At 41.2% G+C, this 24,195-nt stretch overlaps 2 protein-coding genes across 5 annotated transcripts in view; both read left to right on the plus strand.

The window, feature by feature from the left end:
* Nucleotides 1–24,195, plus strand: part of LOC146672608 (uncharacterized) — a 322,020-nt gene that overhangs the window by 211,308 nt on the left and 86,517 nt on the right. The gene's annotated exons all lie outside the window — the stretch shown is intronic.
* Nucleotides 36–22,217, plus strand: LOC146672617 (uncharacterized). 4 transcript variants are annotated; one of them, XM_085387509.1, is made up of 4 exons: nucleotides 36–855; nucleotides 16,448–16,553; nucleotides 20,162–20,758; nucleotides 21,084–22,217. In XM_085387509.1, exons 2-4 carry the CDS (start codon nucleotides 16,536–16,538, stop codon nucleotides 21,774–21,776), a joined length of 1,308 nt encoding a protein of 435 aa, XP_085243635.1. In that variant the 5' UTR covers nucleotides 36–855; nucleotides 16,448–16,535; the 3' UTR covers nucleotides 21,777–22,217. The 4 variants fall into 4 exon arrangements, with proteins under 4 accessions (XP_085243635.1, XP_085243628.1, XP_085243642.1 ...); XM_085387502.1 differs by having other exon boundaries at nucleotides 775–855; nucleotides 10,084–16,553; XM_085387516.1 differs by lacking the exon at nucleotides 36–855 and adding an exon at nucleotides 4,147–5,091.

Genomic DNA, 24,195 nt, shown 5'->3' on the forward strand with positions numbered 1-24,195 from the left:
CCTTCCGCTGCTTCCTCAGACACGTTCTGGAGGAAAGCAGAGACGCATCGTGTCTTCCTTACTCTGCTCTTCACCTGCTTTTACAGGTCGGTACACGGTGCTCGCACCGAAAATGTTGTTTATTGTCACCATGGTTACCCACGTTAATGTGAATGGGAGAGTTAAGGCGGTCCGCCAAAGTTATTTATATGTAAACACGGGAGAAAACCAGAGGAGTGTCCCGCGCGACCGCACCGCGAGCCCGCTCGTTAGGTGGAGCGCTCGTGAAGCAGAGTCAGTGCGCTCCTATGCTCTGTGCAAACGTGTTGTAATGCTCCAATCAAATCAGTTCTGTGAGATGTGAATGTTAATAGTTCTGTTAAAGTGACTGAGTAGATTAGCTAGTGTAACACAAGCACTCTGAGCAACTCTGTGTAGCTAACAGAGGCATTCATGGGTTGATTCAACAAGCTGTGTTTCATGATGCACTAAATAGTGATTTTGCCAGTAAATTACTGGAGGGAACAAATGTAATGTATTTACCAATGCTGTTATTGAATAGAACTGTTTAGCCAGTAAGACACTGCAGAAGACAATGTGATGTGTTTATTGATATGATAAAAGGATGTAGCTGTTATGGAAAGAAGTGTGAACTTGAGAAACTGAACCAGTTAAAAAGAGTATATTTCACTGATGTTGTGAAATAAGTAAATGTAATTGATGTGAATGAGGAACCAGCTGAACAGTATATTGAAAGCTCATGTTTAGTGTTTTATAGCATTTATTTGTGTGAAATAAATCAGACTCAGACACGTTCTGGAGGAAAGCAGAGACGCATCGTGTCTTCCTTACTCTGCTCTTCACCTGCTTTTACAGGTAACATATTTGTCATCGAGGTCTTCATCCTTGGGACCCGTAACATAGTAACTTCTTCATTGTTATACTTCTATAGTTTTCCCATTTTGTGAGCTGTGGATGTGGAAAGTGTCTCAGTGACACATCCACATGAAAACGGCGTTACCTTCGTTCATTTGCACGTCAAATGAACGAGCTGTTTGGACTTTAACGTCACAGCTGATGCTTCGATACTCGAACTCAAGAGTTCAGCTTCCACTCAGAGGTACAAGTACACACAGCAAAGATAAACGTGTACACAAGGTGGAACCCACAAGTGCACAGCTCCGACCAGAGATGGGAAGTAATCCGATTACTTTTTTCAAGAAACGAGTAAAGTGAGGGATTACTATTGCAAAAAAGGTAATTAGATTACTGTTACTTTCCCGTAAGCACGCTGCGTTACTGCGTTACTAAAACCGCAGCTGTGTGCAGATGAACAATGGATAATCTATCGAGTGTGGAGAGAGTGTGAGCGTGCAGCGTTTAAAGCGTGGAAGCACTGACCTTACTTTGAGTTTGACTCTGTAAAAAGTGACAAAAACATTAGCATCCGCTGTTCACTGCGTGGGAAGACAACATGCTCACTCACTATGTGTTAATGGGCATGCTTATTTATAACTTTGATTAAATGTCATAAAAATAATTCCATGCCAGCTCACCATTGGTGATCAGGTAGTTTCTGTTCCAGTTCCAGTCCCATAAATCATGAAGCTTGCTGCCAGAAAAGCTTCAAATCTCCTTTGAAAGCTGTTTGTGGTCTTGATTGTGGGAGCTTCAGTTGTCTGACTCCAGCTGCCACACAGTGCTCACTGATATCATTTGCAAAAACCCCAGTGTGACAATATTTATCAGTGAAGCAGAAATCAGGAAGTGACGACTTTTCTTTGAACATTTGCTAAGGCTAAGCTGTGCTTTCTACCACAGTTGGGAATTTCCTGGTTTACAACAAATTATTGTGTCAACACCGCATAAGATTTCAAACTACAGGAAAATCACTGGAGTTATAAGAGGCAGACAACGACACACACACCACATGCATGCTGTTGCTATTTATTGTGGATTAACCTGTCAAGGGCAAGAACAAAATAATTCTGCCTCAAATACAGGAAATCATAGCTTTCCTGTATTTCCTCCATTGTTGGCATGCTGGTTAGTGCTGTTGCTCCACAGTAAGAAGGTCCTGGGCTAAATTATCCATGAATGTAAACGGCTGTGTGTTTCTATCTGATAGACTGGTGAGCTGTCCAGGGTGTACCCTGCCTGGTAACCTATCACTTCAGGGTTATTTCCCAGCCCTGCTGCAACCAGGATAGAGATAGGAGGATGGTAGTTGTTGTAGACCCATTCAATTTCAATTGAAGGATTAAAATGTTCCAGGAGCTCAACTTACTCCATCTGAACATGTTTCAATCGTGTTTTATGAACACAACATGCAGCTTTACTGAATATGAAAAGGTTGTGTTGATTTAACTCAGTTGTTTAAGTTTCTGCCAAAGCAAAACCTTTGTGTGCAACCAGTGTCCACTATTGAATCAAGTAAATCCAACATGTTTTTGTCAGTGCAAAAGGAGTTACGGTGCCTGTATTCCTGCACAATATTGTCCCGGGAGGGAGAAAAACTTTCTGGTGAAGTTTTGGTTGATTTTTGGGTTTTGCTTGACACTAGGTTGATTTTATCAGTGAGGTTTGGATTGTTTTCTTTCTCTAAGAGAGAGAAAGATGGTTTTATGCTTGGACATGTTTGCAATGGGCCCCAGTATTTGTTACTTTATTAGTATTTTATTGGTTGCGTTTGTTTGTGCTTTTGTTACAGTGCACTGAGATAAGAACATCTGAGAGGTGTGATCCACCGGTGGTGATATTTTGGTATTTTGTGAGTTCCCGATTTAACAAATCAGCTCTTTAATCCAGACCTGAGAGGTTGAACTTTAAAGCGCTATAAAATATTCTTACTGGAAACAGTGGCAAAGTGTTTTTCTCCATGATTATAATGGGCTTGGGAGAAATTCACTTATATGTGACATTGATCACATGAGAAGTCCTGAGCCTAAAAGGATTGCAGCGAGTCAATCCAGTCCAAAAACAAGGAGCTGTTTTCCTTTAAAATGATGACGTCATCTTGCTGGTGATGGAGGCTCGAATAGGCTGCGCGTGAGACTCCATTATCAGCAATATCTGGTATGAATGTGTGTGGATGTATGCATGTGACTGGACTGTGATGGACTGACGACTAAAAGTTTAACTGACTTGATACTGAGACAAAAACGGTGCCGACTTTAGGATTAGTGAATGTCCACAACAATTCACCCAGCCTGTAGAAGAAGGGTGGAGGTTTTGTCTTGCTTTGTTTGTGCAGGAGCAGAAGGATGACAGAGACTAAAGGGGGAGGCTGTAGCTTCACATGAGTGTGAGCTGCAGACTGAACCCTTTGGTTGCTAATGTTGAGTCACTGATGTTTGCATTAAGAAAATTGTGTTTTATTAGCTGTGTTTTAATTAAGGTATCACATTATATTGTTGGGAATGTTAAATGCTAAAGTGAAGAAAAGCTTTGATTTCACTCATGACTGAACATGTTATTATTAACCATAGCAGGCCACTGTAAAGAGTCAATTAACTGTTATAGAGGAAAAAAAGGCCAAAAACTCTGTTAATACCTATGAATAACAGGCAATGATAGACTTGTCACATTCAAAATAGAGATATGTAATAACAAACACGGGTCCGTGTCATTTAGGTTCTCCATTGAAATAGTCAATCATTTAGAAAAGTAGAATATATATATATATATATATGTCTCAACGCTGTTTCTCAATAATATTAAAAACCTAAAAACTATTGTTGTGGAAGATAGAAGTCACTGTGACAGCCCTCTGACTGTGGAGGACGTTTGTAATCCTATTTCTGCACTTAAGGCCAACAAATCTCCCGGCACAGATGGTTTAACTGCAGAGTTTTATGAATCATTTTCTAATCTCCTGGCTCCGTTCTTACTGCAGCTTTTCATAGGAAGTGTAGAGAATAACATCCTCCCTCCTACTCTTACTCAGGGTCTCATAACACTTATTCCAAAGCCAAACAAAGACTTACTTCTTATTGATAATTGGAGACCCATCTGTCTGCTCAATGATGACTATGAGATTATGGCTTTAGTACTTGCTAACAGAATGAAAGAGTTCTTGGACACAATTATCGATGAGACACAATCAGGCTTTATGAGAAACAGACACCTTTCTAAGAACATGAGACTGGTTTTAGATCTACTTGATTACTCTGATTTGGTATCTGACTATAGCTTCATTCTCTTCCTGGATTTTTAAAAGGCTTTTGATACAATTGAACATCAATTTATTTTCCACTCTTTGGAAAAATTTGGCATTTTTCTGTAAAGCTATCAAAACCTTGTACACGAATGGCAATAGCTCAATTAAAATGATTAAGACTCCACCCCGAGATTTGACCTGTTATACAAGGAATCAGCACAGCTGATAAGGAGCTCATCATCAGCCAGCTAGCTGATGACACCACACTCTTCTTGAAGAATGCAAATCAAATCCGTCCAGCCCTTAGTGTTATTAGTGATTTCTCTGAGGCATGTTAATACTTTTAGCTATTTTATATCCATAAATCAATGGCGTGTCCAGCGGGGTGGCCTGGGGGGGCACAGGCCACCCCCCCAACCAGACTGGCCACCCCAGGTGCCACCCCAAAGGTAAAACAATAAAATTCAATCAAATATCAAATGTACGATTATGTTTTCACGGTGAAGCTCAGATATCCGAGTGTAAGTGAATGCAGCATCGGCTTCTACGCTATGCGCATCACGTTAGCAAAGGTAGGCGAGCCAAGCACGAAGGACAACACTGCAGGAAACAATTTTTCGGTGAAAGAAAATGAGGACAGAATAAATGTCCCGGTAAGTAATATTAAGTTTGTTGAGTTTAGTAAACTTCGGTGAAATTAGAATCCCAAGGAAAAAATAACACTTAAAGAATTTTTGCAGCCGTCGAATATTTCAGACAGTATGCTACTGAGGGCAGCTAACATAAGAGTTATGAGTTATAAGATGCAGGTCGATGTGTAAAAATAACTCAGTTGTTTGGTGGTGGCTATGGCGGGGCTTCCACAAAGGCCAGCAGGTGGATGAGGGAAGGGGAGGCAGGAGGAGAGACCCGAGGCAGCCGCCAGTCCGAGTGTCAGGTGAACTGAACTTCAGGTAAGAAGTTATGACCTGCAGTCTATCTGGGTCAGATATAAACTAAGTTTAGGTGGAGTTTATTTTCGTTGTGCTGACTTTTTACCCTCAGTTGCAATAACTCGTACTGCGTTCTAGCCAGCTTGATGGAGTTTTTATACAGCTGGGTGGGTGCTATGATGTTACTGATAGTGAACTTTATTTTATTCATGCCAACGGCTCCTTAAAAAAATGGAATGGTCCCTCATTCAGAGAAAATATTACACGTTTCGTATTGAGCTGAGAAGAGACGCAGTTTGTCCCGGACTTTAGCTAGAATGGAAAAAGACACAAAGCTGGAGTTATTCTGTCGTTACGCTGCACAGCTGCCTCTTCTTCTCTCATTCTCTCACCCTCTCTCTCCTGCTGCTACTTCAATCATGAAACTGATCAATGATCAGCTGATCGGCTTTTCTCTCTCATTTATTTATCGCCCACTTTGCTGGGTGATGTCGGTTTGTATATGTGGTGAGAGGGAAACATGAAGATGAAACCAGGAGATGTCCTTACTGAATCATCAGAGCTGAACAGGTGATGGAGAAACAGGTTTACCTTTTAGGTCACATGAATGAGTTGAAGGGAAGTTATGAACTGTTTCTGAGAGACAAATAACACCAGGATCCTTTTCTATGTAGCTGACAGCTGGTAACTGTGCAGGGGTGGATCTAGCAAATTTTTGCCAGGGGGCAGGTAGGGCATTAACAGGGAAAGGGGGCACAAAGAAATACTTTTCTTTCTTATTCTCATTTAAAATATCTAGCTTTTATTAAATAATTATCTGAATCTTACAACCAAAGTTTTTATCTGACGTAAAATGTATAGAAATCATACATATACCAACAAAACTGTACATCACTGTCACAACAGCATTTGTTTTCATTCAAAGGCTTTATGGCTTTAATACCTGGTGGGCCGGTCTCTAGTCAAAATGCCCGATTTTCTGTACCGGTCCAGTCCTGCAGGTTAATACTGGCAGTGTCACCATGCCAGCTGACTGTATTTCATCATCAGCCAGTGTTGTTCTTTATCAATATTACCAAAGTTTACCATAAGGCAGCATAGAAAGTATTTACTTGCTTTCAGGTTTCATTCAAATATTAGTCTTTTCATTTGTTTCCCCACTTTTTCCCTGTTTCAAAATCAAACACCAGTTTGTGAGAAGATTATCTTCTTTTTTTAATAGGCAGATAAAGTTTTGCATTGGCATTGGCTAATTTGTCAATTGTTTGCTACAAATGTTCGTATTTTAATATTAAAAAATGTTTTTGCCCAAAACATATGTGCACTATATGTCAGTAAAAACACTATGCAAATATTGCTGTCCTTGAATGCTGAGTAAACACTGACAAAGCACTGATTGTATCTCTTGTACTTTATCAACGCAGTATCTAAAAACTTTGCACCGGAGTGGTTAAAATCTCATTCTAATAAGAGTTAAAAGCGCATTCGGTTATTAGGTTTACAGGATTATTGAATTATGGTTAATGGTTGGTAGAATTTTTTTTTAAACATTATCTGCCAATTACATCTGCCACCCTTCTCCAAATCTGTGCCCCTACCTGGCCCCCCCAACAAAAATTTTCTAGACACGCCACTGCCATGAATGTAAGTTTATTAATAAAACACCATATTTCTGCCGTTTTATAAGGATATGAATTGTACATACAATCAATTTCAGACTCAACCAACAAAAAGCCTCTCAGAACAATATTTATATTGTAACAGTTGCTATTGTAATGCAGTGTATCACCACATGGCGGCGCCTCCTGTCTCACGACTGGTGTCACCCCCTTTTTGTTCTTCTTCGCACTCCTCCTGTAATGGATGCTCCCGTGTGTACGCGGACTAGTGTGCTCTTTAGTAATGTGTGGTAGAGGTAGCACTTTTATTTTTGATATTGTAAATAAATGAGTACTTTTTGGAAAGTCAGAAGCTGTTGCTCATTCGCTATCCACCTGCACACCTCCGCGGCTGGCTTCATCTCCACTGCACGTTACAACTGGCGCCCGAACTTTTTCCCCTTGGACTTCAGACGATTTTTGCATCCCGCCGAGGATTCTTCTCTTCTAGCACGTGAACTGTCTCGGAAATCCCCCCAGTTTTGCGGACGCTCAGACGTTTTCTCCAGCCATGGCCGCAGCCTCAGCTCAGGTGGGACCCGACTAATTTCTGGATACCGTGGTGTGCCGCTGCTCCGCTTAGGAGAAAGAAAAAGAGAGAAGCTGACTCCGCGACGCGAATGGACTCCGTGGATTTGTTATTTGTTGTTGGTTTCGTCTTCTAAGGATTAATTCTTCTGTGGAGAGCCTGGACATGAACATTTCTGCTGGCTTTTCATTCCCCTTTCCCTCTGCTGAGACTGACTGTAGCACATGTAAGTGATAGCTTGGCCGACTACAACCGTTGGTGCTGGTCTTCGGCTCAGTATAACGAAACGACTTAAAACTAATCTTGCATTGAGCTCTAGTGTTGCAGACATGCTATTGTAATAACATGGTTCTGATCACTCCAGTCTAATTTCAGTTGTTGGGCGAAATTTTATATGTGGTTTTTCTAAATTTAATCTTGAACGCATTTTTGCAGTTTTGTCTTTCTAGTCTGACCTAACTGACTCTTTTACTGCTATATCAATAACTGCGCTGTGCCCTGGAGCGGCTTAATTTTTTTGAAATCGCAATGGCACACTGCCCAGACGACTCTGACTCAGACATGGAACTTACCTCGTTACCTATGATAGGTTTGTAGCTTGAACCCATCCGCTGGAACGTTGGAGACAATATAATTACACTGCAAAGCAAGACACAAGTAGGCAAGCTTCATGTTTCTCGTGCACGGGAGAAAACCGGACAACGCGCCGTCCCTTCGCTTGACCCCAGTTGCTCTCGTCCGTTCTCCCGTACCACTGTTCTTTTATTGAGGTTACATGAATATGCATAAGTTCATTAACATATGACGTCTACATACAAACAAAGAGTACCTTGCCTGTGTATGTGGGTGTGTGTGTGTGTATGTGGGTGTGACCCTGTGTAGACTCTGGTGCTAGCTGGTGCCAGGACGTCTGGGTCCATCTAACAAAAGGCTCTTATACTTAAACAGATATACGTGTGCTTGCTATACCATAAATCAAAGATAAACTCTCCTAGGGAGTGTGATCCATGCCAGGACACTGTGCAGAGGAATGTATGCACCCCCCTCTACACAGAGTTAATACAGACCTCTTTTAGGATGAGACATCCTTTCAATCTACCAATGATTATATACTTCTAAGCATATATGAGTAAATGTTTCTAAGCATAAATGACAATCAACAATACAAAATCTAACATTCCCCCCTTTTTGACGTTTATGCTTGAAAAGTCCCCAGTTACGAATACCTAATGTCTGACAGTTTCAATGCAAACATTGTTATATTCAGCATATGTCAAATCACCCTAAATTACTGAAAAAATACACAGTTTAACAAATGTATTAGCGGTTATCCCTAGGGATGAGTACCGGTGTCCGGTGCCATGATTGCACCGGTTCTGACATAAACGGTAGTAACCAGACCGAAAAGCAGCGCACATTTCGGTGCTTTATTTCGGTGCTTTTTTTTCCTGAGCTGTGATACACTTCTAGCCAATCATTTTACGTTTCCGAGGATAGTAGGCGGGTCCAGGTACGTACGTTCTTTTATGCAGAGCTACAGATTAAAAATGCCCAAGGCAAAGCGGTCAAAAATCTGGCTGTACTTCACAGCAAAATATGCAAACTCAGCAGCAACAAGTGCTTTAAGCTGATACTGTGATACTGTCAAAGGAAGTAACACCTCGAATCCGATGAAACACCTGGCGACGCATAGCGGTTTTTTTTTTTTTAAAAGCCGAGAAATGCGCCGTATTGGATGGCAGCAGCAGCCGTTCTTCTCTGCGTGAGTAGCTTAATGTTGTTCGTGTGTAATTTACATTGAGTAGGCTAACCACGTTATTACATTAATGCATGTAAGGTGAACTAGCAAACATCATCATAGCTACATGCGGCTGTCTCCTTGTTTGATGACAGATACTCCCTTCACCCTGGCCAAAAAAGCTAAAACGACCAAAGAAAAAGTGGAAAACAGCTAAATATGAGAGGTTTTTGGACAAAGTTTGTATTTTTTCCATTGTTTAAGCACTGCTTCCAGCTAAGAGTGATACCATATATACCCCATAGCTGCAGAAAAGGCTAACATTGTTATCTTTTTACAAAAAACCAGCTGAATATGAGAGGTTTTTGGACCAATTTTGTGTTCTCCATTCTTTAAGCACCGGTTCGAGCACCGTTTGAGCACCGGCACAGTTTCAAAAGTACCGATTTGGCACCGGTATCGGATAAAACCTAAACGATACCCATCCCTAGTTATCCCATTCAGTGATCTCATCTCATGGCAAACTGCATCCTACAAGCAAACAAAGAAATTGTTAATTTAATAGTGAAAATAAGAAAGTAACATTTTCAAAACCATCTCAGCTTGGTGGTGTTTTCTCTGGGTGTGCAAATCACATGTCTCTCTGCAGAGTGGTTTGAGTTCTGCAGGGCGTCATGAATGTCTCTTCCAGTTGTTTCCATCACTGTCCATAGGACCAGAGTCCGAATGTATGTAGAATAAACATTCAAACATACTAGTTAGTTTTGTTGTTTGTCAACATGGGTCTCAGCTATTTCCAAAGCTGCAGACCTCTCAGCACTCTAGTTTTATGGCCTCTACCAACCCCCACCACCTCATTCAAGCCTTCGTCCTGTGAGGGGGATATTTATGACTCCTTCATTGTCCACGCTCTGCAGAGAAACACCTCTGTGGAAAGGGTGCAGGGTTCCGTTATCTTACTGCTGTTGTGATCCCAGCAGTCTTCAGGGTATCATCGTATTCACAGTACAGTGGCACAGCATTAGGTGATGTTCATAGGAAACTGCTGTCATCACCACCATAGCTTCTGGTTCCTGTGCTTTTCACAGAATCATGATGTCATCCTCGAACTCCTTCTGCGCTGTCGATGGAGCCTGGCACGCTCCCGTCATCCCTCGAGTTTTCCTGTCCCTACGCTGCTGAAGATGATCTCTGATCCTCCTGAAGTCTCTCTCCTGGCCTCAGCTCCCATCCTGTGGACGATCCTCTTAGGCACTCCTTCTCGTCATGGATAGTCCTGATTTTGGGCCTGCTGGATCTGTCTCAAAACACTCAGCTTCTCTGCCTTCCTCCTGGTTCTGCTGATTCAGCTGTCACGCCTGGCACTTGGTTGCCCTAGAGTTGATCAGAGGCTGGAGGTTGAAGTGCGAGCTTACCCTACGGGGGCTCAATCAGCACTCCCCCCTCACCACCGAAACAACCAAGTGTGAGATTTCTCTATTGTGCTGTCTTGAGGGTGCTGGGGTTTCCTGGGACCTCGACCTCTTTGCAGTGGCTCTGATAAATCCAGGAGGGTCTCTCCGCTATTTTGCAGGCAGTTTCATGGTCCTTGCTGTGGCTCCAAGGTCTGATCTCATGCTGGGCCCCAACCAGCTTGACCTTTGACCTCAACCACTGCCTGGGCTATGCCTGGAATGTTTCTCGCTTCTCACTGCTGCACCTGTATTTCAGAAAGACTTCTATTTGGAGAGCATGTCAACAATCATCAAACCACATTCTTTAGTTCAGTGAACTTCACTAATAGGCCATCAAAGCCTCATCTGAACATGGGTGCACCACTTGCATAGATTTAATACTTGTAAATAAACAGCTAATCACACAAATCACTGCAACAATAATAGTAAACATTGTTTAATGTTAATTCTGGACCCCACTTCTTGACGCATGGACAACCATGCGTCAACTCACCAAACCAGGATCCCTGTCTTAAAAACTGGCTCCACCAGGAGCCTGCATACAATAAAATCAACTTCACTCTTATAAACAATATATCAGAAGAGTAATAAGCATTCAACATCAGCAAGACAAGTGTCATGTGCAGGTTTTCTCAAATCGGGAAACTACAATTATTTCCCTAATTTGCCTCAGACATGGATCATCCCATGTGCTCAGTTAACATTAATGTAATCAGTGACTTCTCTTAAGCAAATTCACTCCACTCATATATCCCTATGGGCTCAAAGTGGCCAGCTAAGAGCCCATATTCAACTTTCCCATAAACACCGTAACCTCTTATTTGTTTTACTCATGTCACTTGACCGCTTGTGCCGAATCCTCCACAGCATTCTCAAAGAAACAAACATTAGCAATACACATTGACTGTGGTCAGACGGAGGTCAGACACAGGTCAACAGGTTCCAGAGGTGCCATAAAAACACCATAAAGGTAGCCAACCCTAGCTGTGGAAAGAATGACAGTCACATATAAACCCAGAAATCCTGTAGTAGGAAAACATTAACTAATCCTCTTATAAATCACATGATCAAACACATGATTAATCATCTGCTGTAAAAAGAAATGTAAATGTTAGCGCTGCGCAGGTGTGTACACTTTCTCACAGTAATGTCTGTGAGCAACACAAGTTAGTGGATGACACACACATAGTAAATTCACAGACAGAAAAGATGGCATTTAAAAGATTAAATCGTCATGCAACCGCGAATGTTGCTGTCATCTTTCTGCTCCTGTAACAAAAAACACATAAATTCATCCACCCTTTTGTCCTGTCTAGGTGGAGGTTAACCTTGAGTCGTGGTCATGTCCTGTCAGCTTTTACCAGTCAGTCAGTTTGTTCTTTATTTCCATTCATTCATTCATTCTTTGCTGATAGTGGAACCTGTCGTCGCATTTAGTTTCCACTTCCAGCAAAATGACGTCATTTCAAAAAGAAAAAGAACTTCTAGATCGGATTACCTTGCTGAATCCGGTTTAGGCTGGGACATTCATTTAATAATTGTCCCAAATAAGTGGCTTTCTCCTGAGCCCATTTTAATGTGGAGAAAACTCACTTGTAAGGCTTTCTCGACAGGTCGTATAGCACTTTTAATTTCTGACGTGCAGATCTGCTTAAAGAAAAGAAATAGACAAACAAAATCAGTGCCTGTTCAAAAGATAAAATGAAAAATAACAGAGATTATCAAACAAAACTTTCAGTGCACTGTGAAAGTATCAAAATAAAAAGGCCTTGTTAAGTCATGACACAAACTCCTCATCTCAGGAGGGTAAATCATACCATTAGCATGGTTCATCATACCATCATACTAATCGGCAGGCTCGACTTCACAACAGAAGAAAAATCATCAGCTAGATTCACTCCAAGCCAACCATCAGCTGCACAACACACACATAAGCCTAATGTGTCTTATTAGCTATGAGTTTAATCACCAGGTCTGTGCTCTTCACTCATTTAGGCCACAGATCTATTTTATTCAATTTTCCTTTTCCCTTCATCATAAAACATGTGACATGCTGTCATGCACTTCATAAAAGAAGTTTGTTCTGATGTATTCAGAGTTGTGTATCTAGATACAGAATTCACTCGCACATCAAAGCAGGAAACTCAGTGTTTTAGAGTCTCCACTCAACACAACAACTCCAACACATCTCATTCACTCGTGCTAGAATTCAGTCACCTTTCATTAATCTAAAACCGATCAACTAATTTGCATATCAGCTATTAACCCACTAAGTTGACAGGACAACAGGAAAGCATGTTCAAAATAGTATCACAAAAATAGAATTTCCCTCATACAGTAAATTACTTGCTGCATTAATCAAGCAGGAAGCTTCTCCCAATTTACCATTTTAACACTAAATTTATTGTCTGATCACTGGTTAGTCAAACCAGGATCCTTTTTCCCCCACAAAGGTTAAATTGTTGTCCTGCAACCTAGAGAGTCAATTTTTTTTTCTTTAGGATAAATTCAGTATTTGATAACAAGTGTCTGCTAAATTGACACTATTTTACACTGATGAAAGATAACAAGCTAATTTTCATTGCATGGGTGTTTGTGTTATTAGGCAGGTCTAATGCATGTCTGTGGAGCTGCATCTCCAGCAGAGCATGTTCTTAAACCTGCCTTTCCTACACACTTCTCTGCTATTATTTAATCATTTCTTAACTAATGTGCTATGAGTCTTCATGAGTCATTTTGTGTTTGGAATTGTTAGTAGGGTTAATGCATGTTCTGCTTGTTTGTGTGATTTTGTATGTTTCTATTTGTTTCAGACTCCGTCTCAATTTTCCAACTTAAGCAGTCAGTTTTCTTTTCCCCAGGTTTGCTAACCCAAATTTTGATTTCCCACATTTAATAACAGCATTCCTCTGTGTTTCCACTTTCTCTCACTCTTTTGTCATCTCACTCTCTTGTCCTCTCCCACTTTCAACAGTTCACAGCCGGCAGTTCTCCTTCAGCTTTGTCCTGTGTTCAACTGTCTCTTCTTGCCATTTTACTCCACAGGTGGCAAATGTCAAACTCCAACAGTCTCCTCAGTTCTCCTCAAAAGTTTTCTTCACATGCATAGTGAAGTTGCAGCTTGTTGGAAACACAGTGCCATTCATCCGATCAGTCAGGATGATGGGTTTGCTCTTCTTCTCTGGTGCTGTTTGTCCACATTGCTGCTGCTCGCTGGGACTCTTTGTTCAGGACTTTGCTGCTGTCTCTTTATCTGCCATGTTATTGCTTTGGAGCTGCATTCCTTGTCTTCAGGGAGGTGTGAGCTTGCTTGTGAGGTTGAGAAACACATGGTGCTGTAAATAAGTCAGCCAGAAACTTGGCCTGAACGTTTCCAATGATGTTAAACTATAACTTTCTTCCGACCGCTGCATGTGGAAAATTGATTCAGGTCTGCTTTTCACCTGAAAGTGACAAACTAAGACATGTTCATTATCATCATCACTGCTTAATCAACACATCTCTCTCTCTCTCTGTGTTTGTGTGAACAATCCTTTCTTAAAAGCAGAAAATGACATTGTAGTTGTTTTTCGGCTGATCAACACAAAACCTTTTTCCTATGATTATTTTTCTTCGTCTACAATGTAATTTGTCTCTTTTTCACTCTTTTTTTTCCCTTTACAATAGCTTGTGATCCGCAAAATCACTGCTCTCACTCACAATCAGAGGCAATTACTTTTGCACAGTGCACAAAAACACTGTGATGTCAGACACATTCACACTCACTTTGTCATCTGCATAAATAAATCATATGGCTGGAGATATGTGCCATGGTGATCCATAGGCATGATCACACGTTTATTTAATTATTTTCAACCCAACAAAACAAATAAACAAAAACATGATGCTGATGCTATGAACACTCCACACACATGAGTCAAGATGCAGGAAAACTGCGCATGGAAACGCTGCACACTCCAGTTATCATATGTCTGTGAAGGTTCTCAGTCATCCAGGTCATCGTAGTCAAAGGAGCTTGCAAAGAAAAGCGTCTGGACTTCTTTAAGTTGCTTGAAGACGTTTCACCTCTCATCCGAGAAGCTTCTTCAGTTCTAAGGTCAAATGGTGGAGAGTCCCAGATATAAACCTAGTGGGAGTGACCCCGTGACCCCCACAGAGGGACAAAAGGACCCCCTGATGATCCTCTAATCACCTGAGCCAAGGTGTGAAATTGGGTGTGGGACCCAATCAGCCAGAGTTTCGTGTGTGTTAACACACACCCAGGAGTTGTTTGCTCAAACACTCTAAGAAATATCTGTGCTGTTAACACAGTTTCATGCTTCAAGAGACACTCTTTAAAGCCTCGTGCTTTGGCACAAACAGCTGGCTTTTCTTTCTCCCTCTTTTCAATGGCTTCCATCGTCAGCACTACATCAACGAAGAGGCCATCATCTGGTTTTCCAAAATGTCCAAAGATTTTCTGGAGGGCATCATGCTTGGCCCACCACCGTGTCTCACCTATTGGACTGAGGCGTCTGTGTCTTGTGTTTTTGGTTTGTTTCTCCCACAGATTAACCCTGTGATGGGACTCCTTGATGAACACAGCTATGTCATTAAGTAAATTAAAGAGTGATCCACTTTCAATGACACTTTGTGTTGTGTCAGCAATCACAAGATTAAGTATGTGTGCATAGCACCACACATGCACATGAGTTGGAGACTGGGCAGTCATAAGTGCTGAAAAGCCTTTGTACTGGCCCTGCATATTTGAAGCACCATCTGTTGCATTCCCAATGCACATGGCCTTGTCTAGATTCAGATGCTCTAAAACTCCGGAAAGCAAGTTTACAAAGTACTGCCCCGTGGATGCTTCGCACCTCACTATGGAGACAAGCCTCTCCTGCACAGACTCAGTAACATACCTGATGATTACTGAACACTGATCATAACCTGTGATGTCTTGGGTTGTGTCTAGCTGAACAGAAAACATCCCAGCTTTCTGGACATCACTGGCGATGCTCTCTTGAAGGAGATGGCCAAGTGCATCAATCACTGAGTTGGCAGTTGTTTTGGAGAGTAGGGTGATGAGAGATCCTCTACCTCTTGATCCACTGGTCTGATGCAACTTCTTGCTTTTTTCAATGCAGTCATTCAAATGTTCTCCAAGGCACATATCATACTTGCCTAATAACACAATCAGTTCCAGAAAGTTACCATGATCGATGGTGTTATCACCTAAAGTGTATGCAGCCTCATTCTCCACATGCCTATAGCTGAGTCCCCTCTTCCCAAGTACTTTGATCACATCCACCATACGCTCTAAAACTTGCCGTCTCTTTTTCACTTGTGCTCTGTGAGCTGACAACTGACTGCCAGCAAACAAGCTCCTGATGTTGCCTTTTGAGCACCTTAAGAAAAAAGCTTCAGCACAGGTCTGGTGTGTATTGCTCTTTTCATGCTCCTCTGTGCGCAGATGTATATGTCGCCAGTCACTCATGCCTGTTATAAATGTGCTGGTGTCAGTCAGCCTTGCAAATGCCAGACACACAAAGCAGAACAATAAATGGCGTTCTTTGCAATAAGTAAGCCACTTCCTGTTGGTGCCATCTTTACAGCTGAACACCCTCATCACAACTGCACTGCTACTGTTCTGCTGTGGGTGGTAATCTAAGAAGGCCTGTAATATGGCAGGTTCAGGGCGAGCAAAGTAATCGATGCCCTGGCTCTCTCTCTCTTGCTCTTCCATCTCTCTCTCTTGCTCTTCCATCTCTCTCTCTTGCTCTTCCATCTCTCTCTCCTGCTCTTCCATCTCTCTCTCTTGCTCTCTCTCTTCCTTTTCCTAAATCCCTCGTTTTGCACAGTCCCTGGTATCAGTGCTCAAACCTTTTGTGTTTGTTTCCAACAAGTTGCCCACCTCAGGAAACAAAAATGTGTTCTTTTACTTGTCAGATGAACATATGAGACACTTTGACTCTTCAGTGCAGTGTGGAGCCTAACAAAGATCTGTTTTGTGTCCCAGCTGATCAGCAGGAGGAGGAGAGTCTGACGGAGCAGCAGAGGAACATTTTCAGCTACTTGGACTCAGCTCAGCCACTACAGAGGAAACAATGAGCTCAACACAGAAGGTGACAGACAGAGCAGGACCATATGACCAAAGATATTTATCACCATATACATTTGAACATTTGCCATAACGATGTAGCTGACGATAGAATTGACACCAGACAAAATACTTTACAGCTGCACAACTTTATTAAAAAGCCATCAATGTATTTTCACTGAAACAAGCAGCTGTTGTTTATGTGCATTAAAGTTATATAAAAATGTAACAGTGCAAATGCAAATTCCTCGCTGACAGTTTAACCAAAAGGCGTTTCCAGTGGAAACTGGCCGACACATCCTGAGCATAACCATGTATAATATCCACTAAACTTCAGAAGAGGTTATACAGTCGTGGCCAAAAGGTTTGAGAATTGCATAAATATTGGAACCTGGAGAAGTTGCTGCTTAAGTTTTTATAATAGCATTTTGCCTGCACTCCAGAATGTTATGAGGAGTGATCAGATGAACTGCATCGTCCTTCTTTGCCATGAAAACGAACTTAATCCCCAAAAAGCCTTACCACTGCATTTCATTGCTGTCATCAAAGGACCTGCTGAGACCATTTCAGTGATCGTCTTCTTAACTCAGGTGAGAATGTTGGCGAGCACGAGGCTGGAGATCATCATGGCTGTATCCCGATTCAGGTTCTGCAGCTTTAAAGTCCTCAAGGGCCGCGTACTCAAAGACCGCTAAGGCCGAAGTGCGAGGCTCGTAGGCTCGTGAAATGGGACGTCTAGCCTCCGTCGCGCTGCCCAGGTTGCCTAGCAACCATGATACTAACAGCTGGAAACGTTTCATACAGCTTTGTTTGACAGAAATGAAGGAGAACATATTTAGTTCATTTGTTTCTACATGAGCTCTGTGTGATTTGATGAGTATCTGAGGCTGAGACCACAGGACTGTGAAACATGATTGTTGGGCTTCATTTCTGTGCTGAACAGTCGTTTAAGATTAGCTGTAAATAACAATTAGCTGATGTTGTTCATGAGACTAAAGTCATCTCACTGTGGTAATGTAAATATAATATGGCCAATATTATAGTTATTATTTTAATCACTTCACTCACAGACAAGTATCTGTGACAGTGTGTATACAGATGTATCATATATAAGGGACAAATATTGTTCATTTAATATGTTGGTACTAAATGTGGCTCAATGCTTACATATATGTGTAAAAAGCAAATGTAGGAGCTGTGATAACTGTGTCTGATAGAACGAAGAGTAGACTGATATATGAAATATTCCTTTATTGGGTGAGAAAATCAGACCATGTCATAACTGCTGTAAGTCACACAGAATAGATATCAGAGCCTTAAACAGGCTGACGTCTGCTAAATGGGTCAAACTGGGCAGAAAGTCTACAAACACATAACATCCTTATAGAATATGATGTAACACTATAGATCAACTTAGCTCAGAATATATAAAGCATATAAACAGTTACAGCAATATGATGCAACAAACACAGCAGCTACTGATCCAAAATACTCAAAGCTTCATAGAACTGAAACCAACATTTATTTTTAGCTCCATCCTGCTGCTGATACAGACTTTAGGTTTCTGAACATTAAACTTGTTGCTGCCTTTCATAGTGTGTAACTTGAAGGCCCTGAGTACTTTCTCCCACACTGAAAACACTGGGATGATCACATTATTTGAACATTACCTAATAAGACTGATTCAGCACAGACAGTTATGTTAAACTTTCCTAGCAGTCCTTCACAAACAGGGAACAGTCTGTCTATTCCCTCCATCTGTCAGCAGCTGCTGGCTCTTCCTCCTCCTCTTCCTCACACACTGCTGAGTTTGTCCTGGTGGATCATCAGGGCTGCAAAGCCTCACAGATGATGTGCAGCAGTGGCTCCCTCAGTCTGTCCTCACTCTGGACACTTGCAGTCGTCACACATGGAAATCAAATGTGTGATAAGCTGCAGGATTCAAACACAAGTGTAACTTATAAACACATGTTCATACTTTTATTCCACAATCAGAGAGAAAGAAACAGAGAGAGAGTGCAGGACAGACAGACAGGTGACAGTCTCAGGTGTACACACTGCTACACAACAGCACCAGAGAAGCAGGATTTAGTGTTTGTGTTATTACGAGTGTAAACAAGAAGAGTTCCAGATGGTGCAGTGGACACATGTGTGACTGCTGTGATTAAAGCATCTTTCTTTCAGCTTAACGAGTGAACCGTCAGCTCGTTCAAACACACGTTAAAGTGCGTTTGGCTCGACACCACCGAACAGAGGCAGCAATATAACACAGCTAACATTAACAGTGCAGTGGATCCTGCTTGTGCCGTGATGTTCAGGACTGCAAACCGAGCAGCATCACTGACTTTCAGCTTGTTGTGTTTGTGGATATATGACTGACTTTAATTATCCACAAAATCATCACATTCTCTGTCAGATTAAGGTCGACTATTGAACGGCGTATATTTTAAAGGCTTTAAAACCAAGTTAATGCTGAAAGTACAAACATCACTAATGTCACATAACTCTGCCAACAAGGCATAGCTATGGCTATGAAATGCTCTTTGTGTATCACTTCTTCATTATGAAAGATGTCATTAATGCACTAGTAATGTCTCATCTGGAGTATTGTTCAATCATTTGGTCAGCAGCTAATAAGACAGATCTTAACAGACTTCAGTTAGTCCAGAATAAGGCGTCCAGATTAGTGTGAAGATGTTCATACTATACTAATATTGATAAAATGCATAATAACCTTTCTTGGCTTCCTGTACAGGCTAAAATATTCTATGGCTTACTTGTAGTTCTAAAGAAAGCAATTCTGTTAAACACACCACATTTATTCTGCTCAGCTGCAGTATCCAGATGAAATACATCATCATATTACACAGTTTTCAACAAGCTGCAATTTAGTAAATGCTCGAGTTAAAAGTAACGTTTTGTAAAACTGTTACATTTAGAGCAACTTTTAAGTGGAATAAGTTGCCTTAAAAAATTAGAGAATTATTCAAAACTTCAATGAACACTTAAAAGCCGATTTACAGAGCTTTTAGTTGTTGTAAATATTGTAAGACATGATTTGTTTTTGAAATTTGTGTAATGTGCCTCAATGTTATTGATATTATTATTATTGATTGCTTATGTTTGAACAATTGTGAAACCTCACTGTGGATGTAAGAGTGAAATTATGTGGATATCTTGAATCCACTTTATTGTGTAATATTTTATGTGAGTATTTGACGGAAGACGAGCAACATCTGTTGTGGAAGCTAACGGGGTTCCTTTAGAATAAACAAACATAGGATTTATTATCACTGAATAAATCTGTATAAATCTATACAAATTATAGAAATATGTAATAGGAAACAACAAAATAATCTAAATTATAAAATAATGTGTGTGTGTGTGTGTGTGTGTGTGTGTGTGTGTGTGTGTGTGTGTGTGTGTGTGTGTGTGTGTGCATGAATTATCTTTAACAGCAGGTTGGATGTAATGTGTTAGAACTACCAGCAGGTGGGGATAAGAGACCTTTAATGTGTTTGGTGCCACGCTCCACCTTCAGGTTTAAAACTAGTGTTAATGGAGTTTGAAGGTTGAGTTTGTTCCACGACTGCATTTCACTCACTGCCTCTGTTTGTATCTCTGTCACTGCAGGACCAACATGGAGCCAGAAGTCAGCGCTCTCAGGAGGCCGACAAACCTCACAGAAGAAAGGGAGAGAAAAAACACACCTGTGACGAGTGTGGGATGGGTTTTACTGTGAGGGCTAAACTAAAACGGCATCAGGTCATCCACACTGGAGAGAGACCGTTCAGCTGTGACTTGTGTGGAAAGTCTTTTTCCTTGAAGGGTTACCTAAAAAAACACCAACTCATCCACATTGGAGTTAAAGCGTACAGCTGTGATCAGTGTGGCAGAGCTTTTACTCACAGTAGCAGCTTACAGAGGCATCTAGTTACCCACTCTGGAATTAAGCCATACAGCTGTGACATCTGTGGAAAAACTTTCAGCCGGAGAGAGAACCGAAATACACACCTACGCATTCACACTAGACATGATGTGTACTGCTGTGAACAGTGTGGCAAAGAGTTTACAACAGACGCACAGTTACAACAACACATGTTTACCCACACTGAGGAGAGACCTTATCGATGTGACCTGTGTGAGAAGACTTTTAAATCTCCACGTTACCTGAGAGAACACCAACAGATCCACACCAGAAAGAGACTCTACAAGTGCAGCTACTGTGAGGTATGTATTTATATTGTTATCTTGTCATTTTAGCCTGACTGTTTGGAACAACTCTGCTCATTAAACTGTGTTAGCATGTTAGCAATTCTACTGCATGGAAAAGCAGCTCTGAGTGATTATTCAGATTTTCCTTTCAGTTATGATTTTAGTATTACTGTAGTATTATGGTGGTAGTATTGTAGTTATTGCAGCCCAGTAAACTGAGTGTGTTAACTGAAACAGTCAAATGTAGTTGGACGTCTGCAGAGATGCTCTTTATTTCAGGCGACGTTCAGGATACAAATGTTGAAGGACTGACTTACACTGTCTTTGTGTCTTTGTTTAGAAGCAGAGCGACACAGATGGATCCAGTTCTCAACCCTGTCATCACTGTGGTGGTGGGAAAGACTTTCATTGTGACCTCTGTGGAAAAACTTTCAGTCAGCAAAATACCCTAAAAGTACATCAACGTAGACACACTGGAGACAAACTGAAATACTGCAAAGAATGTGGGAGAAGCTTCACCACATCACATCGCTTAAAACGACATGAACTGATTCACAGTGGGGTTAAAAAGCACCTCTGTGATCAGTGTGGGTCATCCTTCACCACTGCAGGTCAGCTTAAAACACACAAACGAGTCCACACAGGAGAGAAACCACACAAGTGCAGACACTGTGAGAGAAGCTTCTCACATTCAGGTAATCGTAACATTCATGAACGTGCACACATGGAAGGAAACTACAGCTGTGACCAGTGTGACAAGAGCTTCAGGAATCTCAGTTCATACTCTGCACACAAACGATCCCACGTTACTAATAAACTGTTTCACTGTTACCAATGTGCCCAAACATTCACCTCATTGTCTGCTCTGTGCAAACATCAGCGCGATCACTCAGGGCTGAAATCACTCCCATCACTGGATCACAGTGAATCTGAAGACACAGAAAGATCCTCTGGTTTCTGTGTCAGACTCAAAAAGCTTGAGATCAGGCTCCACAGAGTTCAGATAGAATCATTTAAACTTGTGTTGAACTGAACTGGTTGCTGGGCTGAACTTCTACATAATACAGATCTACATGGGATCTTCTTTTCTGTTTTTTACTGAGTCAGTTTTGTCCTTTTTTCTCTGTCCTGGTTTTGCTCGTCTGTAAATGATTGAAACTCAGTCAAATAGTTCATTGTTCTCCAGCAAAACGTTTTGGAAACTCATGTTTAACCTTTAAAACTCTGACATGTTTTAGCACACAAGGCTTCATCGGGGAGTTCACTCATGATTGGACCATGATAACAAAGGTTTTTAGTTCTTTCAAAGAGAGTCTTGGAGATGTTTGATGTTTCTGTTTTTCTGAAACCACCTGAAAGAAAAACTATTTTTCTTGCTTTATGTAGTGTGGAAGTTTTTAATGTTTCTTCATCTGTGATGTTCTTGAATGTGTTCACGTGAAGATGGTACAAATAAACTGTCCTTTCAGCTTTAGCTCCTAATTTATTCATTATTTATGGATGTAGCACAGCAGCCGTCTCTTGATTAACACATGGAGGGCTCGGGATCTGATGGTGTCGTCTCCCTAATTTGCCCACTCAGTAAATCTCACTCATGGCCAAGAAATTGAAATAAACCTTGTTTCCCTGCTGGATAGTGATCCACTGTAACTCTGCTCCTCCTTCCTGTTTAGGATTTCTGTGGCTGAAGTAAAATTCCCTCCATCCATCACTTATCCCAGCTAACCCAAAGTGAAATAAAGTTTTGCTGGTCTTAAAAAAGCATTACAATAATGGGCATTACCAATGCAAACTGAATGATACAGAAGATGAAAGAAGAGACTTTGATCAGTTAATAAAGCTCATGATCTGGATTCATTGTGGCTGCTACACAGATACTTCTGGGTCACTTCTCTCAGTTAGGAACCTTCCTCACCAAACTGACTGTTGGACCACACCCCTGGTTTCATGAGAAATTGTTTCAGCCATGATTTCTCTTCCTGTATTTCAGAGTAAAGACTGAAGTGACAAATGGAAGCATGTTTAAAAAACACAATGTGAGAGAGACGTTGAGGTCCTTAGAAGTTACCCTGGGTTTTTCTGTCACCCTGCTAGATGTTACACACCTTGTTATTGGACTGATTTCTACTGCTGGACTACTCCTGCGGAGAGTAACAATACTCTTACTAATTAGCTCCCTTTCACACCTTTGGGGATATTTATTTTTGTGTTTGCAGCGTTGTGAGCCAGAACAGCGAGAGAAAAATCTGCAACAGCGACGAGCCGAATGCTTACGTGAATCGCAGCAGCTGCACATGTGCTACGCTGAATTAGAGGATATCTTTGCTCTGGATTTCTATTTCTACTTTTTCATTTCTATATGATTCTTCTTGCATCTAAACAAAGATGATTCAATTTGCTAAATGTTGATGGCTCTTCGTGCTCAGGTGTAAATGAGACGTAATATTTGCTCTTGGTTTGGTTCTCCTGTACAGAACCTTGCAGTACAACAGAAACCTAAAAACATTATTTGTAGTTGTTATTCTTAGTTGTTCTGCTGCCTAAATACCACAGGGTCTGATTATGAAGTTATTGAGCTGCACATACTTTACGACCTGCTTAAGTTCGAGGTCACAGCGTCTGTAGAGCAGCTGGAACATAATGAAGTCTACAAGGTTAAAGTTTTCTCTTCAGTTATTGTTCTTTCTGCTGCTTGGTTTGATGGATCTGAGAGCTTTTGTTTTTATTATTGTTATTATAATTATCATGAATATTTTACTCTCTAGAAGCTTTGAAATAGTGTTTGTGTTTGAAAAAATTGATTTAAGAATTGAACAGAAACATCTGTCCTTCTGAAAATGGCCCAAAGGCACGGAGACAAAGTCAAAGGATGCAACCTGTAACTTTCTCTTCCTTCATGTCAGGACCATCATCCATGATTTATATAAAATGCATATAGCAACAGTAGCACTTTAGTTTGGACTTTATGATTTCTGTAACTGGAAAATATTATTTTGTTTAAAGACAGAAGAGACCGCATAGTTGCAACATCAAAGGGAAATATGAATTAATTAGCATCAAGTATATTTGTTGCTTAAGCGTTTGCACTATAACTTAAGTAGGATTATAACTTTTAAGGAAGCAAAGATTTCAGATATTTAGTTCACTGTTTCAGTTATTTTATATGAAATTAAAACATTTACGTTGGTCAAATATGATGCTCTAAATCAAATAAAAGTTTGAAAATAAATGGGGGTGGGCGTCCAGGTACACACCGGCTCACTCCTTGGCGGCCGCTTATCGGGGCCTGGAACCTGGGGCTCGCTCGGTCCACTTCGGAGGTGGGGTGCCCCCGGCCTCTCGGCCTGGGGCTCGGTCACTCAGGCACAGCTGGCTGCCGGCGGAGCTCACGGGCGCGTCACTGCAACTCCCCCTGGCTTCTGCTCCGCGGCTGCTGAGTGAGCCCTCATCTG

Source organism: Rhamphochromis longiceps, linkage group LG3 (genome assembly GCF_057381845.1).
Source record: "Rhamphochromis longiceps isolate RC_006_pf linkage group LG3, R_longiceps_female_GT1.1, whole genome shotgun sequence".
Lineage (NCBI taxonomy): Eukaryota > Metazoa > Chordata > Actinopteri > Cichliformes > Cichlidae > Rhamphochromis > Rhamphochromis longiceps.

Coding starts and splice junctions, on each gene's coding strand:
- LOC146672617 (XM_085387509.1), top strand. Junction 20,759..21,083: donor ACAAGTGCAGCTACTGTGAG/GTATGTATTTAT, acceptor GTCTTTGTTTAG/AAGCAGAGCGACACAGATGG.